General features: G+C 39.3%; 2 protein-coding genes across 3 annotated transcripts in view; both read right to left on the bottom strand.

The window, feature by feature from the left end:
• The window catches only part of itpr2 (inositol 1,4,5-trisphosphate receptor, type 2), a 583413-nt gene extending 575943 nt beyond the window's left edge, over nucleotides 1-7470 (bottom strand). The window contains exon 1 of one of the 2 annotated variants that reach the window (XM_039761551.1): nucleotides 7002-7470. In XM_039761551.1, coding sequence (XP_039617485.1) covers nucleotides 7002-7093 — 92 coding nt within the window. In that variant the 5' untranslated portion in view covers nucleotides 7094-7470. The remainder of the gene's footprint in view (nucleotides 1-7001) is intronic. The other variant, XM_039761550.1, reaches the window with a different exon arrangement.
• A 7062-nt stretch (nucleotides 7471-14532) lies between these two features.
• LOC120534579 (putative nuclease HARBI1) lies at nucleotides 14533-15261 on the bottom strand. The gene has a single exon (XM_039762172.1). It carries the CDS (start codon nucleotides 15259-15261, stop codon nucleotides 14533-14535), a length of 729 nt encoding a protein of 242 aa, XP_039618106.1.
• Nucleotides 15262-19825: the final 4564 nt, after the last annotated feature.

Below are 19825 nucleotides of genomic sequence, written 5' to 3'. Positions count from 1 at the left end.
AGGTAGAAGTGGTATTATATTAGGGATAGCTCTGAGCCCTTTCCTATTTGCAATGGTGATGGACAGGTTTGCAAGATTAGACAGGAGTCCCCCATGAACTAGGATGTTTGCTGATGACATTTTGATCTGTAGTGAGAGTTGGGAGCAAGTCAAGGGGACCTAGGAGAGGTGAAAATATGCTCTAGAGAGGAGAGGAATGAAGGTCAGTAGGAACAACACAGAATACATGTATGAATGAGAGGGAGGTCAGAAAAATAGTAACATTCCCCACAATTACAGTACATTAAAATATAATGAAATAATGCCCTAAACCTAAGCCACTTTCCACTGTTTACTTTGTTAAGTGTCACAAATACACTCCATTACACCTTTTAACACTTGATAGTTTTAAAGGTGTCACATAGAGATAAAGCACTACTCAGCTACTTTAAGATAAGCATGCTGCAACACTCTACATTTTTCATAATGATCAGAGTAATCAACAACATGCTACAGCATCTGTTTAACTATTCAATGCAATTCCAATCTGAATCTATTCAGTAGAAAAGAAAAAACATTTACAGTACACATTCTAGCAGAGAATAATGTGCTGCTCACATTGATTAAATTACAGTACCATGCATTGTTTGAAACAAGCAGTAATTTAGGGGAAAGTGGATGAGAGTTGATCCTAAACCCTAAGATGACATGTTGTCTCAGACATAAGAGTCTAGTCTGATGGTTCAAATTCTGGATTTGCTCATAGGCATAAGAAATAAAGTCTGATCACTCACACAAGAAACCTTGAAAAACATCAAAATAAAGGTGTTCTCTCTGTTTAACAGGACTTCTGAAATAAAGGATTCACAAAAAACTGACAAGTCTGATTTGAGAACAGGAAGGTTTAAAGATGGGACAAATGAGTTAAAAAAAAAAAAAAAAAATAGAAGGACAGATATGGAAAATTAGGGTTTCTGACATTTGAAATTTGTATTAATTTGACTAATGTGTTAAATATTAATCTTAAGTAATATTTTTAACCAGCTAATTTTTCAAATGTAAATCTTACAATACTGCGGTGGACTGGCGCCCTGCCCGGGGTTTGTTACTGCCTTGCACCCTGAGTTGGCTGGGATTGGCTCCAGCAGACCACCCATGACCCTGTGTTAGGATACAGCGGGTTAGATAATGGATGGAAATCTTACAACAACAAAAATTGCAAACCTAACCAATTGGTTCACTGACAAACCAGACTTTAAAAACATGTTGTTACAAAAACAACTTTAAGACGCTGGTTTAAACAGAAATATCTGGAATTAACTTTTAATTTACTAAATTTAGCAGGACATATATTAAATATAAAAGTTCAAACATTGTTATACAAATCTTAAGCAGTAGGCTTCAGTTACTAACAGAAAAGATCAGAGAATAAATTTGGAATGTGCACATGCTGAGATCAACCAGGTAGTTTGTGACATATTTATTTAATCAGTAACCCTATGCTGAAATTCCACCAAGATTATAAATCCCATTTGTTGTTACACTGCCCATGGGGATTCCCATTTTTGCCACACATTAAAATTCAAGCCTTGCATTGCATTTTGGTAGTTATTAATGCAAATACTGCTTTACTTAAGTGGTGGTTGGGTAACTACTTGGATCAGTATTTTAAAGTTGTTTTAACTGTTAGTATTTATATATTTTATACTGTATTACAAAAGGCACAATATTGTTTCTTCACTTCAATAATGGAGGTACTTTAATAAAAAGCCACTGAATGGGATTTCAGTTTGTGCATTGAAAGGCATCAAGTACAAGTATCAAATGCTAAAAGTCTGGTATTGTGACTTTCCTAGAGGGCATGTCAAAATTACAAGTGCTCAAGATAAAACGGTTACAATTTTTAAACAACTTATTTTAGCAAAATTCTACTTACATTCTACATTGTTTAAGCATAGCCAATACAGCTTGAAGAATAAATGTAGTTAAACACTGAAAGTTTTTCCAAAGTTCCTATATAGCTCTTGAAATCCTTATCCAGAACTCCAAAAACCAAAATATATTTTACAGTGTTTGATGAATAAAGTTCGGTGGTGCCATATTTTTCAGAAAAGTATTCTGAAGTGAAACAGAGTTCCTGCATATCTAGTATAACCAGGATATTAACTATGTGGAAGAGAGATGAAACTGTGTAATGTAAAACAAAATTGGGCAATGGGTAATTACTATACCACAGCATACACAATCGAGTAATGTTACCAACCTAACAAACTAGCACGACTTATTTTAGAATTGTGCTGGCACTAAAGCATCCATAACTGCCTAGAAACTATTTTCCTTCCTTTTGGTCATAAATGTACCCAAAAGAATAATCTCAAAAACTACAGCTACCTATTTATTAATTAAAGCAGCGGTTCTTAAACATTTTTTTTTTAAATCATGACAGAATTTTGCCTCTTGTGTGTCTTTGCACCCGTAATCACTTAGTAGCATCACCCAGGGGATCCATCCCTCTTTGAGAATCCACCAAGCATATTTTCCCCCACTGGAGAATCACCAACATCTTTGTCTGGAAGGCAAGGCATTCTGCAAAACAGCGACAGACTGCTGTCTCTATCCTGCTCCACTGACAGACTGAGGAGATCGTTCCTCCCCCACACTATGCAACTCTTCAATTCCACCTGGGGGGGGTAAACGTTCACATTATACAATGATATTGACTGTTATACCTGCCTTGCACTCTCCACCTTGCATTTTTAACTTGAACTGCATTTTGATCACTCTTTTTTTAATATTGGTTTTATCAGTATGCTGCTGCTGGAGTATATTAATCCCCAAGGGGAAATTCACAAAGTATCTAAGTTACCACAAATTTCTAAAACAGTACTGAGCTAATTTACAACTCAGCACAACACAAGTTCAGACATCACATAACCCATTCAACCCATACTTTAAGAAACACTGGATTAAAGGAATACACCATTCAAAAAGTTTTATATCCTAACCCTGACCCTAATTTGAATTAAAAAAAGGGTCTTACTCAAATGCAAAAAGCTGACATTCGATTATAAATGAATGGTTACTTGTTTTATCTGAACTAATTTCTGGCATTAAGTTACTCCAGAAGTTTTATGTAAAGCTGCAGTATTTTACTGGTCTGTTTCTGCAATTCAGTTACACGATACGCCTTTTCATAAATTTGAATGGTTAGCTTATCTTGATTAGCAAAACTTACAGGCAGAACTGATTTACAACACAGTTCCACCTCTTCCCTTCATTCTTACTGTAGGTCAAGAGTCCTGTCTTTAATTCAAACACACAGTACTATGGGAATGCATCTTTCTGGTTTATCATGCAAACCAAGCCTTTTGGAACTATTCATAATATTTCAGCTAAAAATGCTTGTAGTTGCACATTTTGAGCATATGAATGAATAACTGACATGTGGATTGTGTGACATGAGTTACATGACCTTTTTTTTTTTTTTTTTCCTTTTTCCCCCCATGAGGGTTTTACACATCATCTGCTGCTGGACTGAATGGGTCACCATAAAATCATGAGTTTACATTTTTTTTTAGCAACATCTGCAAACTATATCGGGTAAATATATCATTATAGGTGGAGTATATTCATTTAAAATGATTCATTATGATTCATGATACCAGTAGCACAAACTGATATTCAGGACTTGGCAACCTTTCTAACCCTGAGAGTGCCATGCAAAACTTCTGACCCACCACTTAACTGTTATCATGCAGCTCACTCTTCCTCTGTAAAGTAGTGCTCCAAAGAGAACGGTTCATCATTCATGTTTTGACTCAATACTTTATTAAGGACATCAAAACTACTTATCACTTTCTCCCGTAGCTCTTCATTCACATGTTTATGTTTAATGGTATTAATTATATCAAGGGGAAAACTTGTTCTTCATTTTTTTGGTGCATCACTGTATTTGATAGTTCAATAATCCACGGCAAAAGCTAGCATATGGGTAGTGTAATGGGACAGAACAAATCAGTCTAAAAGGAAAGTACCAGATCATCTATTACCTACCACCACCACAAAAATTAGATGGCACATTTGCCTTAAGTACAAATACCCTCAACTTGGTCAGCCCCAAATCAACACAACAATATTGTAGATTACTCCTCGTTATTCAGAAGGAAATGAACCTCCAGTAAATTACAAATTTAATGCACAAAACATACAATTAGACAAGGGGCAAAGTGTGCACACATGGCTGAAAAGAAAAAAAAAATTCACCTTCCAAATGTTTAGCAGCCATGAATGCATTGTATGCAAGAAGCAGAGAATGGTATGTGATCACCAGGCAAACACTAGCAACATCTCCTATTTATTCAGAAGTCTGCTTCATACACTGATTTTAAGGCAGACTGAGAACCAAAGAACAAAAATGGATATGATGACATTTCATAAGTCAACAGAGATGTGTGCTTTACTGCTGCAAATCATTTACCAGCTGAAGATGAAAATTTATGGAGTTTATACAATATGAAGTCAATTAAAAACTAATCACAAAGTTAAATTATACAAACAGACTATCATATAGAAGCTTTTGTAACTCGGAGTGACTTTATCATGGTTTCCTCTTTCTTCATCATGGATAAAAAAACAAAAAAATCAAAATGAAATATTTTAGGACTTATTTAGATTTAAATGTTAAGTCATATTCTGAATTCAGCAAATATTCAATAATCAAAGCTGTATTTGCTCACTATTAAAAGCATTATATGTCAGTCTTGATTAATATTAATGACACGATCATAAATACATGACGTTTTACCATTATACAAACACACACACACACTACAAAGGACATCTGATGAACCTTTTAAATTAAAACTTAAACCATGAGGATTTACACAAGTCGTTTGTCTTGTGCATATACTTTATGAAATGATAAATACCAAGTACTGCATATTTAAAGGTTTTACTGGTTTAAAGATAATTACTGTTTAAAATATAACAGTATTTACAGATAAAAGGAAAACAGTGGGTCTTAACTTGACCCTCATTTGTAGGTCATTAGTTCCTGCCTTCAACTCAAAAAAAGTCTTTTACAGGATTCTAGCAAAAAAGGCATGCGTTTTGCACTCTAGAGATTTTGACTAGATAAACGACATATGGATTTTATGACAGGAGTAACATGAGATTTTTTTTTTTTTTTATTTCCTATTTTCCACGGATATTTTTCATATTGTTTGCCACTGTCCTGTTCTTTCAGAAATGGTATGTCCTTTCTCCATGAAAATGTGAGATTACAAGTTTTTCTTGGCCACCACTAGAAGTGCATGTGGTAAGGAACAATATATATATATTTCTGGATGGGTTATTCTTTTAAAAGGATGGCATAACGTGGTTATTTCTGGCACTGTTTTGCTAATCAAGTGTGAATTTCTCACATCACCTGCAATACCTTCCAGCTTTTGTTGCATGCAGTGCAAAACAGTGTCAAAATAAACACAAAGGAAGAACTTGAAATACACATATTGTTGTTAATGATGTCACGTTTTAAAGAAAAACAAAAATCCTGCAACAAAATGTTCAAGAAGTGATTATTTCATTATACTGTATCACTCCATTCTTTTATTGAACCTATACACTTATTTCTCCAACCCGTTTAGTCCATTTTGTATGTTCCAAGGGACTGGTGCCAATCCCAGTAGCATCAACTGCAAGTCAGGAATGTGTTAGTTCATCACAGGGTAAACAAAGTAATCTATAAATCGTTGAGAGGCAAGCCAGGATAACCAGACAAAACCCCACACAGACAGTGACAACTGTAATGGAATCGTCAGACCTGTGTATGTGTGGGTGTGTGTGTATTCATTCTGCGAATGGACTCGAATTCGATCCTGCCTTGTGCCTGATGGTTGCTGTGAACCTACTCATACGTTTACCGACTGATGGAGAATTAATAACACATAACTCCCAAACCAACTTATTCCAGTTTACTGTCATATGGAGGTTTGGCAGAGCCTATTCGACTACCACTGGGTGAATGGAAGGCATTAGCCCTTTACATTGCTGGACCCAATTTTGCAATTTCCCTCAAAAATTGCATCTACGGTTTATTCCACATGAGAGCCACACATCACGCACTAAAACCGATTACAAATCTAAGACATAATGTATCCTAACACACAAGTAAATGATCAATTTATGAAATACCTAGTGGCTCGGTTCTGAATACTCAATAGAGAAGGGTCAATACTATTACTTAAGGAAAAGCGGAGGGAGATTGTTAGGCATAATAATATGGGCAGATTGCGCTTGAAAATTAAAGTTCGGTTTTAAAGTCTATGTTCATACACTCCTATTAAGCAGTTCACTATCAACATCGTAAACTTAAAAATATTATAAAACCTATGTTAATTAAAAACAAAGGGAAGATACCGAAGTCAAGAAATTCGAAAGGCCAGTGTGAGGACCTACACCTGGACATTTAATTCCTGCCATCGGCAGATATGACACGATTTGTTCACCGGTACTAACCAAAATACGAACGTGTAATAGAAAGTATAAAATATAACGCTTAAACCGACAAAAGTGGCTGCCAAGATGTTGTCTGACTCGTACTGGAAAAGAATGTTCTGTCCGTAACTGTGTCCTTATCGAATAAAGCATTTCTTGCGGAAGGCCACTGACACTTTTTCATATGTTGTTTAGTTTTTGCATATGCAAATTAGTACCTCAAAAGCGGGCTGGACAGTTAGATGCAATAAATCTTTCGCGTGTAGCCTGTGAGCCATGCGCTGCCCTTACCCACACCTCCAGAAAACAAAAGTCACGCTTTGAACTCGTTACTTTGGCTTCACGGGCCCTTTATTTAGCTACCTTCTTACGCTGCTCACTTCCTACATTTCTGAACCTGCGACGGAATATCGAGCTTTCTTGCCATGTGTGCCCAAGTCGATAACAACATCTGCGGTTTATTACTTGTCATATTACATGTAACACAGGTAGCAAAATCCACTCCAGAAAATCACTTTCAAACTTACCCCAGCGTGCTAATAAATCCATTTACTGTTCCTTCCGCGTACAGGGAGACAATATCCCCGATGTGAAGAAAACTGGATCGTTGCTCAGACATTTTTTATTCGTACATCTTCTGACTATCACTCCCTTCTTTGCATTCCTGGAGCTGTGACGGGCGCAGGCTTTCACAGAGAGCACACGGTGCCCGAGTAATGCCAAATGCACTATTTGTCCGTTTAACAGTCTGTGTCAGAGCCGCTGCAAAGTCCTCCGGTTGTGAGCTAAAATGGCCCAAAAAACACAACTTTTCTACGAGACACTGCGTTGCGACTGTTCTCTGGAATAAAACACACACATCGTTCATTGACGTCTTCCTGTGCTGGAGCAACTTCTGACAAACTTGTCCGCTCTGTTTCGGGGAGGTGGGTGGGAGGAGATTGCGCCACACCGCCTATCGAGCACACGCACACATATGCGCGCACCCAGCCGACTACAGATCGAGTGTGTCAGTCTGTCTCTTCCCTCTTTCTTTCTTCCTCTCTTTCTCGCGGGCCTATGCAGATTCTCCGCCCCTCTTATCGTGTACATTATTGTAAATTACCATATGTATGAAAACCAAAAGGTTCCTCTTTGCCTCGCAGTAAGTAAAATGTTAATTAGTTAAAGATAAACCTTAAAACTGATATTTCTGCAATAGTTGGCGATGGATATTTGTATTTGTTAAAAGCTGAGTAAAAGAAAAGTTTGGGGATACCCGCCGGATTAAATTGGAGGGGCATTTTCAAATATTCTTAAAGTTACAGGATGTTGCTAGGTTACCCTTGGCAAGAAAATGACACCAAGCATGTAGGAATATAAAATACGTGGAGGCAGCAAGCATAGTCAACTAGACCTGGGGAAGCTTCAAAATAAACCAAGCAGTTGGAAAATAACACAAAAAGGTAAAAGGAACGTTAGGGAAAATAATTAAGGATTAGACAAATGCAGGAATAAATGCTGAAAGTATTTTAGGGTTTATATTGACAGTTCTCGAAGACAGTCTGGAGAAGCAGTTAATCAGCAAATAAAATGTTAGGTTATATTGTGCACACTGACTGACTGGGACATCATGAGACAGCAAGAGACTCAATATGCAATACTACACACATCTAAAATACTTTATGGATAGCAGCAATAGAGGCAACAAAGAATAGAGCACCCACATGAAACTGTGGACAAAAAAACTGTCCTTTTCTGACAAACTAGGGGAATAAAAAAAAAACTTTAGTGTTAAGGTGAAAAGGCTACATGGGGATTCATTTCAGATGTTTGAAATTCTCAAAAACATTTAATAATGTTAATCACCAAGTGTTTGCAGAGAGGGAGAGAAGGATGTGTTGAAGTAAAGTACTCTGCACTAATATGAAGAATTTAAAGTGCATGTAGGACTTTACAAATCCATTTGTCTAGTATCATATTGTAGCCTCCCATAAAGAAACCTCACAGGAAACCACATAAGCATTTTGGTAGATGCTGGAGCACCTTGCTCTATTAATTCAATGCAGTCTCTACCAGTATTTCCCTCTTGTCAACCTGATGTTAAAGTCCCATGCATACCATAAAAACAAGAAAATCATAACTGCATACGGTTTCACTCACTGCTCTAGCTTGCACTGTTTTCCGCTCTCTATCGTCCTCTATTACGTTCCTCCTAGCATGATGACTAATTTCATTTATATTGTGCTTTTCTAACTGCTCAAAGCACTTTACACAGTGTGGGGAACCACTTCAACCTGAGTAATGCAATGGCAGTCATTTTGTGGCAGCCTTACTCAGTACACATTAGCTAGTGGTGAGAGAGATAGGCAATTAAGGGATGATTAAGGGGGGCATAATGAACAGGTCTGTGATGGTCAACTTTCTTTGAAAAATGGCTAGAGATCGTTTATGACCACAGATAGCCAGGTCCTCAGTTTTATGTTTCATTCAAAGGACAGTACCATTTTTGTCAGTACAGTATCCCCATCACTGCACTGGGGCATTGAGATTAACACACAGACCAAAGAGTAAGTGCCCCCTGATGGCCTTACTAACAATTCTTATAGAAGCAACCCAAGCTTATCCTAGATGGTCTCCCATCCAATTACCGTGTGGGTCCAAACATGCTTACCTTTACGTGGATTACCTGTTCTGAAATGCAAGTTGTATACTGTAGCTCCTGAATTTGTCTAGAAGCTCCCATCCTCTTCAGCTGCTCATCCTTTTTGTCCCCAGGGCTTCACCTTCTTTTTTTTGCCACTTACTTTGTCTGGTCTCTGAAAATCTGCAATCCCAGATGCCTTTCTTCTGCTGTACATGAGGGAAGCACCAGTCAGTGTTTCAGTATGTTATATTTGGCTCTTCCATGTGCAGCCAAGATTTGAAGGGTGTCCATTTTGGGGACATAATCATTGAATGTATGCTTTTTGTACTTAATGGTATCCTTTTGGCCTCATCCAACTGTGATCTCCAGCACATATTGAATCAGTTTACTAGTGAGTGTGATACAATTAACAGAAGAATCAGCATCTGAGTCATAGTTGCTTTTTAAAAAAAACAGAAGATTGGTCTCTGCAGCTGTCTCAAATGGATGAATTTAAGCACTATAGGATCTAGTTATTAACTATTGGAAAGAGGCATTTTGAGATTGACCAACAGATTACTGCAATTTAGTGTAGTATAGAAGCTCTGGGTGCCGTGGATGGTGATGGTGAAGCAGGAGTTCAGGCCTTTGATGAATATTCACTTTATCTCTTCATCCATATGACCATCCATATGACCATAAGCTCTAGGAAATTACCAAAGCAGACAAAAAGATTGTGAGTATGGAGTAAAGTACTAAAATGGAATTTCTCATCAAGGTTGCAGGATTGTATCAAGGAGATAAGCAACCTAGAGCACCCTAGGGTTGAAGAGTATTTTTATAGCATCCTCCCAACCTCTCTCTCCCTAACTAGAGTGGAATTGTCAGAAAGCCTTAATTTTATCATATACATGAACAGTAGCTCTATCTTCCTGAGTTAACATGCAGGGAATAATGACAGCGGATCATTTGTTATATATTAGTTGTGTGCCTTGAAGAAATTACTTTGAGAATGTTTGCATAAAATTAAATCTGGTAAAGAACACAAATGAGATGCTACCTGTTATTTACACTGCACAAGCAGACATGGAAGACAACATTTGTCATAGATGAAGGAAAGGGAATCCGCAGTCTTAGCAGAGGAAAACCAAAGCATATTTTGGCAGGTAGAGAGTGAGGCTATGCACACCTAGCCAGAAGCAAATGAACAGATTAAAGTTAGAGAGATAAAACAGAACTGAACGTTTAACCAATTAATGACAATGTTTATTGAAAGGCCAGAACCTCCTTCAGTTACTGAAATTTCTTCATTCAAGTTATTTTAAAGCACACCATCTAATTTCTTTAATAATTGAAGCATTTTAACAAGTGGTTTATTTTACAGGCACAAAAGTAAAAAATAAACCTGCCTCCTTTACTAAACACATTAAAATGCCAGACGTCATTATGTTGTAGGACTGTCTTGGTTGACACGCCTCTGCAACATCGCATGGACATCGGGGACAATGCCTCTGTATTGGCAGACCGGAGTGGTGGTCCCCCTCTTTAAGAAGGGGAACCAGAGGGTGTGTTCCAACCACAGAGGGATCACACTCCTCAGCCTCCCTGGAAAAGTCTATTCAGGGGTCCTGGGGCCTCGTGTATAACGCCGTGCGTAGAACTCACACTATAACATGGCGTAAGCACAAAAGCCGTAATGTGCTTACGCACAGAAAAATCCAGATGCAGGAATCTGTGCGTACTCCAACTTCCACGTTCTTCCCCTATATAAATCCCGATCAGCGTGAAAAGTAACGCTCGTGGACGCGCTTTATGTAACGCCCCAACTCCTCCCAGAATTACGCCTCTTTGAATATGCAAATCAATATAAATCACCCTTAAGCTCAGCCTTCTGTGAAAAGACAATGGGAAAAGCATGGGGGAAAATATAAGAATTTCAGCGAATACCAAGTGGAGGCAAAGGAAAAACATACTATTTGTTTAAATAAACCGTGGTTTAATCAACAAAAGGAAGTTGATCGAGTGACATAGCGTGTTGGAGAAACTTGAAAGATCACGTTCACAAAATCGCACAGTGCCGGAAATAAAAAAGAAGTCACATATCAAAGTCGCCGTGAAAAGGCGAGTTGTAGCCCACTTTCTGAGTGTCATATGAAAGCTTATTAGGGTACAGAGAAAAAAAGGCACACAGTGGGGAAAAAGCATGAAATCTCAACTTCAATCTCGACATTTCCACTTTAATCACGTAGTTTATTTTGTCATTAAAGTAGAACATCATAAAACTTCATCTTAAAATCGTTTAATTAACCAGTTTCTCAAATCGCATCGTAATTAAAGTAGCACGTTAAATGCTTTGTTTTGTATTTGATCTTCTGTATGCTCTATGTGTGTGAATCACTACTTGCTTCTTAAACCGGCTCTCTTCCTCCAACTGTACACAGTGGAAAAGTTCTTACGCAACATTTCTGTGCGTACGCACCGTTTATACATGAGGCCCCTGGAGAGCAGGGTCCGTCAGATAGTCGAACCTCGGATTCAGGAGGAACAGTGTGGTTTTCATCCTAGTCGCGGAACAGTGGACCAGCTCTACACCCTTAGCAGGGTCCTGGAGGGTGCATGGAGTTTGCCCAACCAGTGTACATGTATTTTGTGGACATGAAAAAGGCGTTTGACCGTGTCCCTCGGGGAATCTTGTGGGGGTGCTCCAGGAGTATAGGGTACCGGACCCCCTGATAAGGGCTGTTTGGTCCCTGAACAACCAGTGTCAGAGCTTGGTCCGCATTGCCAGCAGTAAGTCAAACCCGTTTCTGGTGAGAGTTGGACTCCGCCAGGGCTGCCCTTTGTCACTGATTCTGTTCATAACTTTTATGGACAGAATTTCTAGGCGCAGCCAGGGCATTGAGGGGGTCCAGTTTAGTAGACTCAGGATTGGGTCACTGTTTTTTGCAGATGATATTGTCCTGTTTGCTACATCAAGCCTTGATCTTCAGGTCTCTCTGGATCAGTTCGCAGCTGAGTGTAAAGCGGCTGGGATGGGAATCAGCACCTCCAAATCCAAGACCATGGTCCTCAGCCGGAAAAGGATGGAGTGCCCTCTCAGGGTTGGGGGTGAGATCCTGCCCCAAATGGAGGAGTTCAAGTATCTCAGGGTCTTGTTCGCGAGTGAGAGAAGAATGGAGCGGGAGATTGACAGGCGGATCGGTGCGGTGTCCGCAATGATGCAGGCTGTGCATCAGTCTGTTGTGGTGAAAAAGGAGCTGAGCCGTAAGGCAAAGCTCTCAATTTACTAGTCGATCTACATTCCTACCCTCACCTATGGTCATGAGCTGAGGGTACTGACCGAAAGAACGAGATCGCGATTACAAACAGCTGAAATGAGTTTCCTCCGCAAGGTGTCTGGGCTTTCCCTTAAATATAAGGTAAGAAGCTCAGTCATTCGGGAGGGGCTCAGAGTATCTGATCAGGATGCCTCCTGGACAACTCCCTGGTGAGGTGTTCCGAGCATGTCTAACCGAGAGGAGGCCCCGGGGAAGACCCAGGACACGCTGGAGGGACTATGTCTCTCAGCTGGCCTGGGAATGCCTCAGGATTCCCCTGGAAGAGCTAGAAGAAGTGGCCAGGGAGAGGGAAGTCTGGGCATCTCTGCTCAAGCTGCTGCCCCCGCAACCCGATCTCGGATAAGCAGAAGTGGATGGATGGATGGATTGACATCATTATGTTGGTGAGGTCCTGGTGGCACAGTGGTTAGTACTAGCACTTCATGACTCCAGAGTCTTGGGTTTAAATGCCACCTGAACACTTTCTTTTTTGGAGTTTCCACATAAACCTGTGTCTACATGGACTTTCATCCAATTTTCTGGTTTCCTTGACCATCCCCAAGATAAGAGAGTGCGCTGTGAAAGACTGGCATCCTACCTAGGAACAGTTTCCGCATGTTCCCTATAACAGAAGATGATGATAAATTGGCTAGTAAAATGGATGAAAACGTTTACAGTGACAAGGTTTAGATAGTATTTTATAATGTAATTTTTCATATTTTGTACTTTATCAATTTCCAGCTAAGCTTCTTATTATATGTATCTTATAATTTATGAAGGGTGTAATCAAGATTATCCAGTTTGGCATGTGCATCAGACAGAGCTGGGAGTACTTTTGGAATCTTTATCTTTAGCCCAGGTAAGTACTTGTAAGTGCTCTTACTATATAATCATGAGATTAAAATAACTGGTTATGTTTTCCTGGCCATTCTGTGCTATACTTGAACTCCTTTATATGAACATTCACAGTGGTTTGAAATAGTTTTATACTAGCAGTTTCATTCATATCAATTTATTTTTATAAAGTCACACTTCCACTTATAGGACCAACATGATACGCACTAATTATAAGTGCTGTATAATTAAAATATAACACAACTTGACATAAAATAAAACAAACACAAAACATAATGTTGAAACACCACCAGCAAAGCAATATGCAATAAAATAACATAGCAATATAACTTAACTTACTCACACTTAAACAAGTTCATTGTCTTTGCATGGGTTTAATGGGGCAAAGACTAGTCTAAGACGAGGTGCCACCTCATGACAAGGCCCTCTCAGGCACAGAATCACACAGGGCCAGTTTAGATTTGTCAATCAACATAACATGCATTTGTTTTGGGCATGTGGGAGATAACCTGGGCCCAGTTGTTCAAAAGTAAACCAATGGGATTTGGGATAACAGATTGGATTGAATCTTGAAAATGGGTTGTTCAAAGGGAAAAGAGGGATTCTGGAATCAGATCAGATCACCTAATCTAATGTCAGTTTTAATCAGGATCAAACAGTCTTTTGTGTTGTTCAAAGGTTTGTGTACGAATTGGGACACATTTGATCCCAAAAATCAGGATAATCCTGATCCCAACACAGAGGTGGATTCAGTGTGGATTTCTGGCACACAATAAAATAAAACTTGAAAACTGACCATAAAAGCTATGTTTGCAGGTGATGTATACATCTATTTATATTTTGTACAATTGTTGAACTAGGAGAGTGACAATGTAAATAAAGTAGGGAATAAGACATGAAGCCTTTTGGTATAGTCATAGGAAAAAAATCCCTGTGAAATATCAGTACTCAAAGAAAATCTCAAAGCTCAAAAAGCTCTACTGTCCATTGTATTTTAATGAAAATGACAATTACTATTACTCAATTCATCAGTTAGAAGTAATGTCTTACAATTGCATCCCTGATCACACGTCCAGTCTGGCCCTCATTTGGAGCGAACATTGGAGGTTGCTCTGGTTACACTTCATCAGGCTCAGGTCCATCATATATGTCATCAAGAGGAACATTACACCTGGTGGCAATGTTATGCAGGACAATACAGGCTAGCATTATATTGCCTGCCACCTTGGGTTCCACCCGCAAGTAATTAAGGCATGCAAAGTGCCTCTTCAGGACTCCATTTTAGCGCTCAATTGCGTATCTTGTTTTGCAATGTGCAGAGTTGAAGCCTGCCTGCTCAGGTGTGTTTGTAACTGGAAAAGGGGTCATCAGCCATGGTAGGAGTGGATAAGCACTGTCTCCCAATATTATGCCATTTGGTGAGTTGGATAAGAGTTTTCTGTATAGTGCGCTCTCCCTCAGGATAAGTGCATCATGGACAGGCCCTGGCCACTTGACAACACAGTTTGTTATGATGAGGTCAGCGTTGGCCACTAATTGGACATTGATGCTGTGCCTCCCTTTTCGGTTTACATACTGCCACTTCCTTCCATGCGGCCCTTGAATGTGCACATGAGTACAATCAATAACACCAATAGTATTAGGCATGTTCCCCAAAAGAAAGAAACTTCTCTTAGTTTGCGCCATCTGGTCATCCTTGGGAAATGAAACAAATTCATTGACCAGACTGGCCAATTCAATTGAGACAGCTTTCACCACATTACTAACAGTTGATTTGTCCACTCCCATATTGTCACCAACAACCTGGTAGAAAGTCCCAGAGGCATAAAAGCGCAGTGCAATCAGGTACTGTTCCTCCACAGACAGAGCATGACTCCTTTTGGTTTTGTGCTGTAAGTTTGGCCTGACAAGGTCTGCAATGTACTTGATATCATCCCTCCCAAAGCGAAAATGGGCATACAGTTCCTCTGTAGTGTATTTTGAAAGTGGTTTGGCATGCTCAGCATACATTCTTTCATGGTATTTTCATCTTCCCAACCTGTGGTAGTGATGAACAACACCTGCCATGCCAATGCCTCTGTAAACCTATGACCAAGGTTTGTAAGAAATTGGTGATTTTATTTGGTCACACACTGATTAACCAACAACGAGCTGACTGGTTTGTCATGTGTTGAATTACCATCAAGCACAGGACCTATAAAATCAGTGTTAGCTACACAAAAGAGATGGAACCATGGACTCAAAAGGGCCTAATTTCACAGTGGCAGAAAACCATGCACTGTTGGAGGGTGTTAGGTGCCATTATTCCTCCATAGTAGGACACTTCAGTTCATTAAAGTGAAGCGAAGTGACCAAGAAATGCAAACAGAACATTTGGGAGGACATCACCAAGAATATGAATGCTATAGGGGCTGGTCAGAAAAGGACCACATAACAAGTCATATTAAGATGGAAGAACCTTAAAGCCATGGCAACAAAGGACCTTGCTGAGGCCAAAAACCCCACAACGGGTAACAAGCTTTTCAAGAGGGGTGAGTATACTGACATTGTCCTTGACATTATTGGTGGTGACAAATCAGAAGCTCTGCATGGAATTGATGGTGTTGAAGTCGATGGTGAGCCCACAGTTACAGAGGAGGGTGGGCCTGGTTCTCCTAATGAAGAGAACATATTTGTCCTCAATCTCAGTCAAGTGGTTGAGGAAGAAGGTGGATCCTCACAGATAGAGCCAGCTGTTGTCACAAAACCTTTAAACAGAAAGTGTAAGCATTCTCCAAAACTGGATGGTGGCTCATATGAGGTGCTTCTGCATATGAGGTGCTTCTTACAAGAGAAACTGAAAGAGCAGAAGTGCAGATTCTTCTGGCAAAGGAACAACAACTCCTTACCCAACTACAACAAAGTAAAGTCAGAATGGAAATCCAACTCCTAAAAGCAGAAATTGAAAGAGCTGGTCTCTGTACCAGTGAGGAACTGCAAATGTTCCATATTTTGTTGACTTTTGGACTTTTCTGTTTTACAATTATATAACAATAACCACAGTGCATATGTGGGGAAATATACCTGTATTATTCTTTCAGTCATTCATTCATTTATTCTTGTGAGATTGAAATGGATTCTGGCTGTTTATATGAAATGGAAAAATATTTGTTTCTTGTGGTGTTTTCTGTTTCTTCCAAGTAACACACATGATGGCCATTTGGCTACTGGTATCTTTGGTCCGCCTGTTGTTCTTTACATAACCAGTAGGCTACACTGTGGGTTCCATTTAAAGCACTAGTAAACCGGATTTGGTAATCTTGAATATTCTGTATCTGGATAACAGTGATCCAATCAAGTGTTGCTTTGAACAACCAGCATGAAAGTAAAATGAATTACCAGATCCTGGATAGAAAAACAAGGGATTTTAAAATCCAGATCATTTTTATCCCGATTAAATAGTTTGAACAACTGGGCCCTGGAGTACCTGGAGAAATTTCTCATGGATACAAGGAGAACACGCAAACCCCACACAGACAACAAAGAGATGTGACATTCAAAGTTAGAATGCTGAATTCATGAGACCAGAGCAGCACCTACTGTGCCACCACCCTGCAAAATGTATATAGCTCACTAAATCTGGAAATTAATGATATATTGTATCAGAGGAAGTACCATATTTAGCAAATGAATACAGCTACCTATTCTCAACATAAAAATGAAAACTAATATTGTGTAAGTGAACTGAATCTCTTAATGGAAAAATATAAAGAAAAGAAACACTGAACTATGACATACACCACATCTAACTAAGAATGGGAATGAGGTAACACAGTCTTTAGACATCTGAACATATCATTTGATGAATATGAATCAAAACATCAAAAATCAGTTTCTAATAATCAAATGAAAATCTATGTAGAAGAATACCCTAATAAGTAATGTATAAAGCTGCATTTTTCTTTAAATGCCCAGTGATTTTGAAATTCCCTACATTGGAGGAAAACAGACTATCATTTACAATATGAGTTAAGGTTATTTTTGTTATGCGAAAGCCAAACTATAATCTATAATTAGCATTTTCTGTTTTGAAAATAAGATCTGAGCTACAAGATTAAAACCTTATATAAAAATCTTGGAAAGACAAAGTGAATTTGAAATTGGTCTATAATTCTTAAGACTATGAAGATCTAAATCTGATTAAATTAGCAAAGATTAGAATTAAACCAGAGTGCATTTTTCCCTGAGCAGTAAAGTTCATTTGTCCTATTAAATGTCATCATGCAGTATCTATAGGCATAATACATTTATCTAGGAAGAGTAACACTTGGGGGAGTTAAAATATGACACATGCAAGCAAACTTAAAGACTGCATGTATTGAGGTAGAGTGTAAAGGATTCTTCTTTCTTCTTGCCATCCATTTTTACACCCACAGATTAATCCTCACAACACTCTCCTCTCCTATGAATAAGAACTGATGCTGATGCGAATAGTGTAAAACTAGGGTTAAGGATACACTTTGAAGAAGTTATAAAATAAACCAATCAGTCTTCAATAAAAACTTACAAATAATAATCTGATAGAGAGGAAATCAATCTTAAACCCAAAATTTAAAATGTTTAGAGTTTCAAGAGACACAAAATGCCAGGTGTCTACTGAGAATGTAGTTATGCCTGGTAAATGTGAAAAATAAGTAAAGAAGCTGTGATATTGGAAGAATAAAGCAGAAAAGTCTGGTGGCAGACTTCTATCAGGTTAAAATAAATTTCATAGAAGAAAGTATTTTCTTTTACACCTTGGACAGCTTCATCACCTGCCAGTATCCCTGCAGGACTAAAGAAACTGAGGAAAAGTTGCAGCATTGCTTTGACTGCATAACCTGGGACATGTTGAGTGATACATCGTTAGACGTTGTCACAGATGGCTGGGGGTGGTACCCAGCCAGACACCCAGGAGGACCAGAGAAGGGCTTAAGTCTCCCCCAGATCACGTGGGGGCGACCGCTCTGGTGGCTTTGGGGACCACAGAGTACAGAGCTTTGAAGCTCAGCCCTGTAGGGGCCCGTGGTCACCGTCAGGGGGCGCCCCTTGCCTACGGAGCCCTGGACCTCAGCACGTCCGCCACATCCGGAGGTGCTAGGGGGAAGAGGATCAGGGACACCTGGAGTGCTTCCAGAGGCAGAGCCAGTACTTCCGCCACACTGGGGAGTGCAGATAGAAGATTACCGGGAGGCACCAGGAACACATCCAGGTGTGTATAAAAGGGGCCGCCTCCCTCCATTTGTTGGCTTGAGTTGGGTGGAAGAAGGACGAGGTCTTGGAGGAGAGGAGTGGAGGCGGACCAGAAGAGAGACAAGGCATTGTGAGGCCTGGACTTTGGGGTGATTGGTGCTGCGGCACTGGGTTTGTGCGTGTGGGCACTTGTATATAGATTGTAAAAAAACGTGTTATGGGTGATTTAAACATGTCTACCTGTCTGTGTCCGGCCTGCTTACCACAACGTGGACGAGTATGCAGATGTAGCAGGATTCTTAAACAAAAAATTTAAAATGTATGGATGACTGTGTGCCTACAGAAACAATCCATGTATTTCCTAATACGGAATAGTATGTCATTGCTGACAGTGATAATTTACTGAAAGCATTCAGCAATGCATTTGAAAATGGTAATACTGGCACATACAAGAAAAGAAAATCCAAACTCAGAAAAACAATCAATGAGGCTAAACATCACTATGGGAGTAAACCAATGAATGAATTTAGCAACTATAGAAAACTTTGGTTGGGGTTGGAGAAGCTTATGGACTACAAAATAAAACCTAATCCAGTCTCATCTGCATGTTCCCTTCCCGAAGAGATTAATGCTTTTTATGGCTGTTTTAATCTTGACAACAAGCAGCCTGCCATTCAATTGCCTGCAGCACCATGTGATCCATCCTTTTCTGTTTCTGCGTTTGATATAAGGAGGAGTTATAAACAAATTAATTTTCACAAGGCAGTTGGTCTGGATTGAAGTTTAGGTCATATTTTAAACATCTGTAGCAACCAATTATCTGACATTGTCAATATTTCTATGAAAGAATCTGTGGTCCCTTTCTGCTTCAAAATGACAACAATAATCCCTTTGACTAAGAAAAAAAAATTGGACTGTCTAAATGATTACAAACAGGTGACACACACTTTGATCACGGCAAAGTGTTTTAGAGAATTGTGCTTGTACACATTAAATAGAATATTACAGACAGACATGATAACCTCCAGTTTGCATATTGTCACAACCAGTACATAGACGACACCATATTCCTTGCACTTCTGTTTATAGGCTAAACCTCTGTGTTTAACACTGACCACCAAACTCCTCCATTTAGGTGCTACTTTCTGTAACTGGATTTTTTACATCCTAACCAACACACTTCAGCATGTGTACGTTGGCAGTATCATATCCTTCACACTGACCCTTAACATAAGCACTCCACTGGAAGGTATGAGGAGTCCACTTGTGCAGTACTTGTTCACCCATGACAGTGAGGCCAGACACAAATCCCAACTGCTGTTGAAAGTGTGAACAGCTTTAAATTTCTTGGAGTGACTGTTAT

This window comes from Polypterus senegalus, chromosome 8, assembly GCF_016835505.1.
Source record: "Polypterus senegalus isolate Bchr_013 chromosome 8, ASM1683550v1, whole genome shotgun sequence".
NCBI lineage: Eukaryota > Metazoa > Chordata > Cladistia > Polypteriformes > Polypteridae > Polypterus > Polypterus senegalus.
This window is presented reverse-complemented; position numbering and strand designations above follow the sequence as displayed.

Bases quoted from the DNA above. Each gene is read 5' to 3' on its own strand.
- LOC120534579 (XM_039762172.1), bottom strand. From the start codon at position 15,261: ATGTATGCTGAGCATGCCAAACCACTTTCAAAATACACTACAGAGGAA.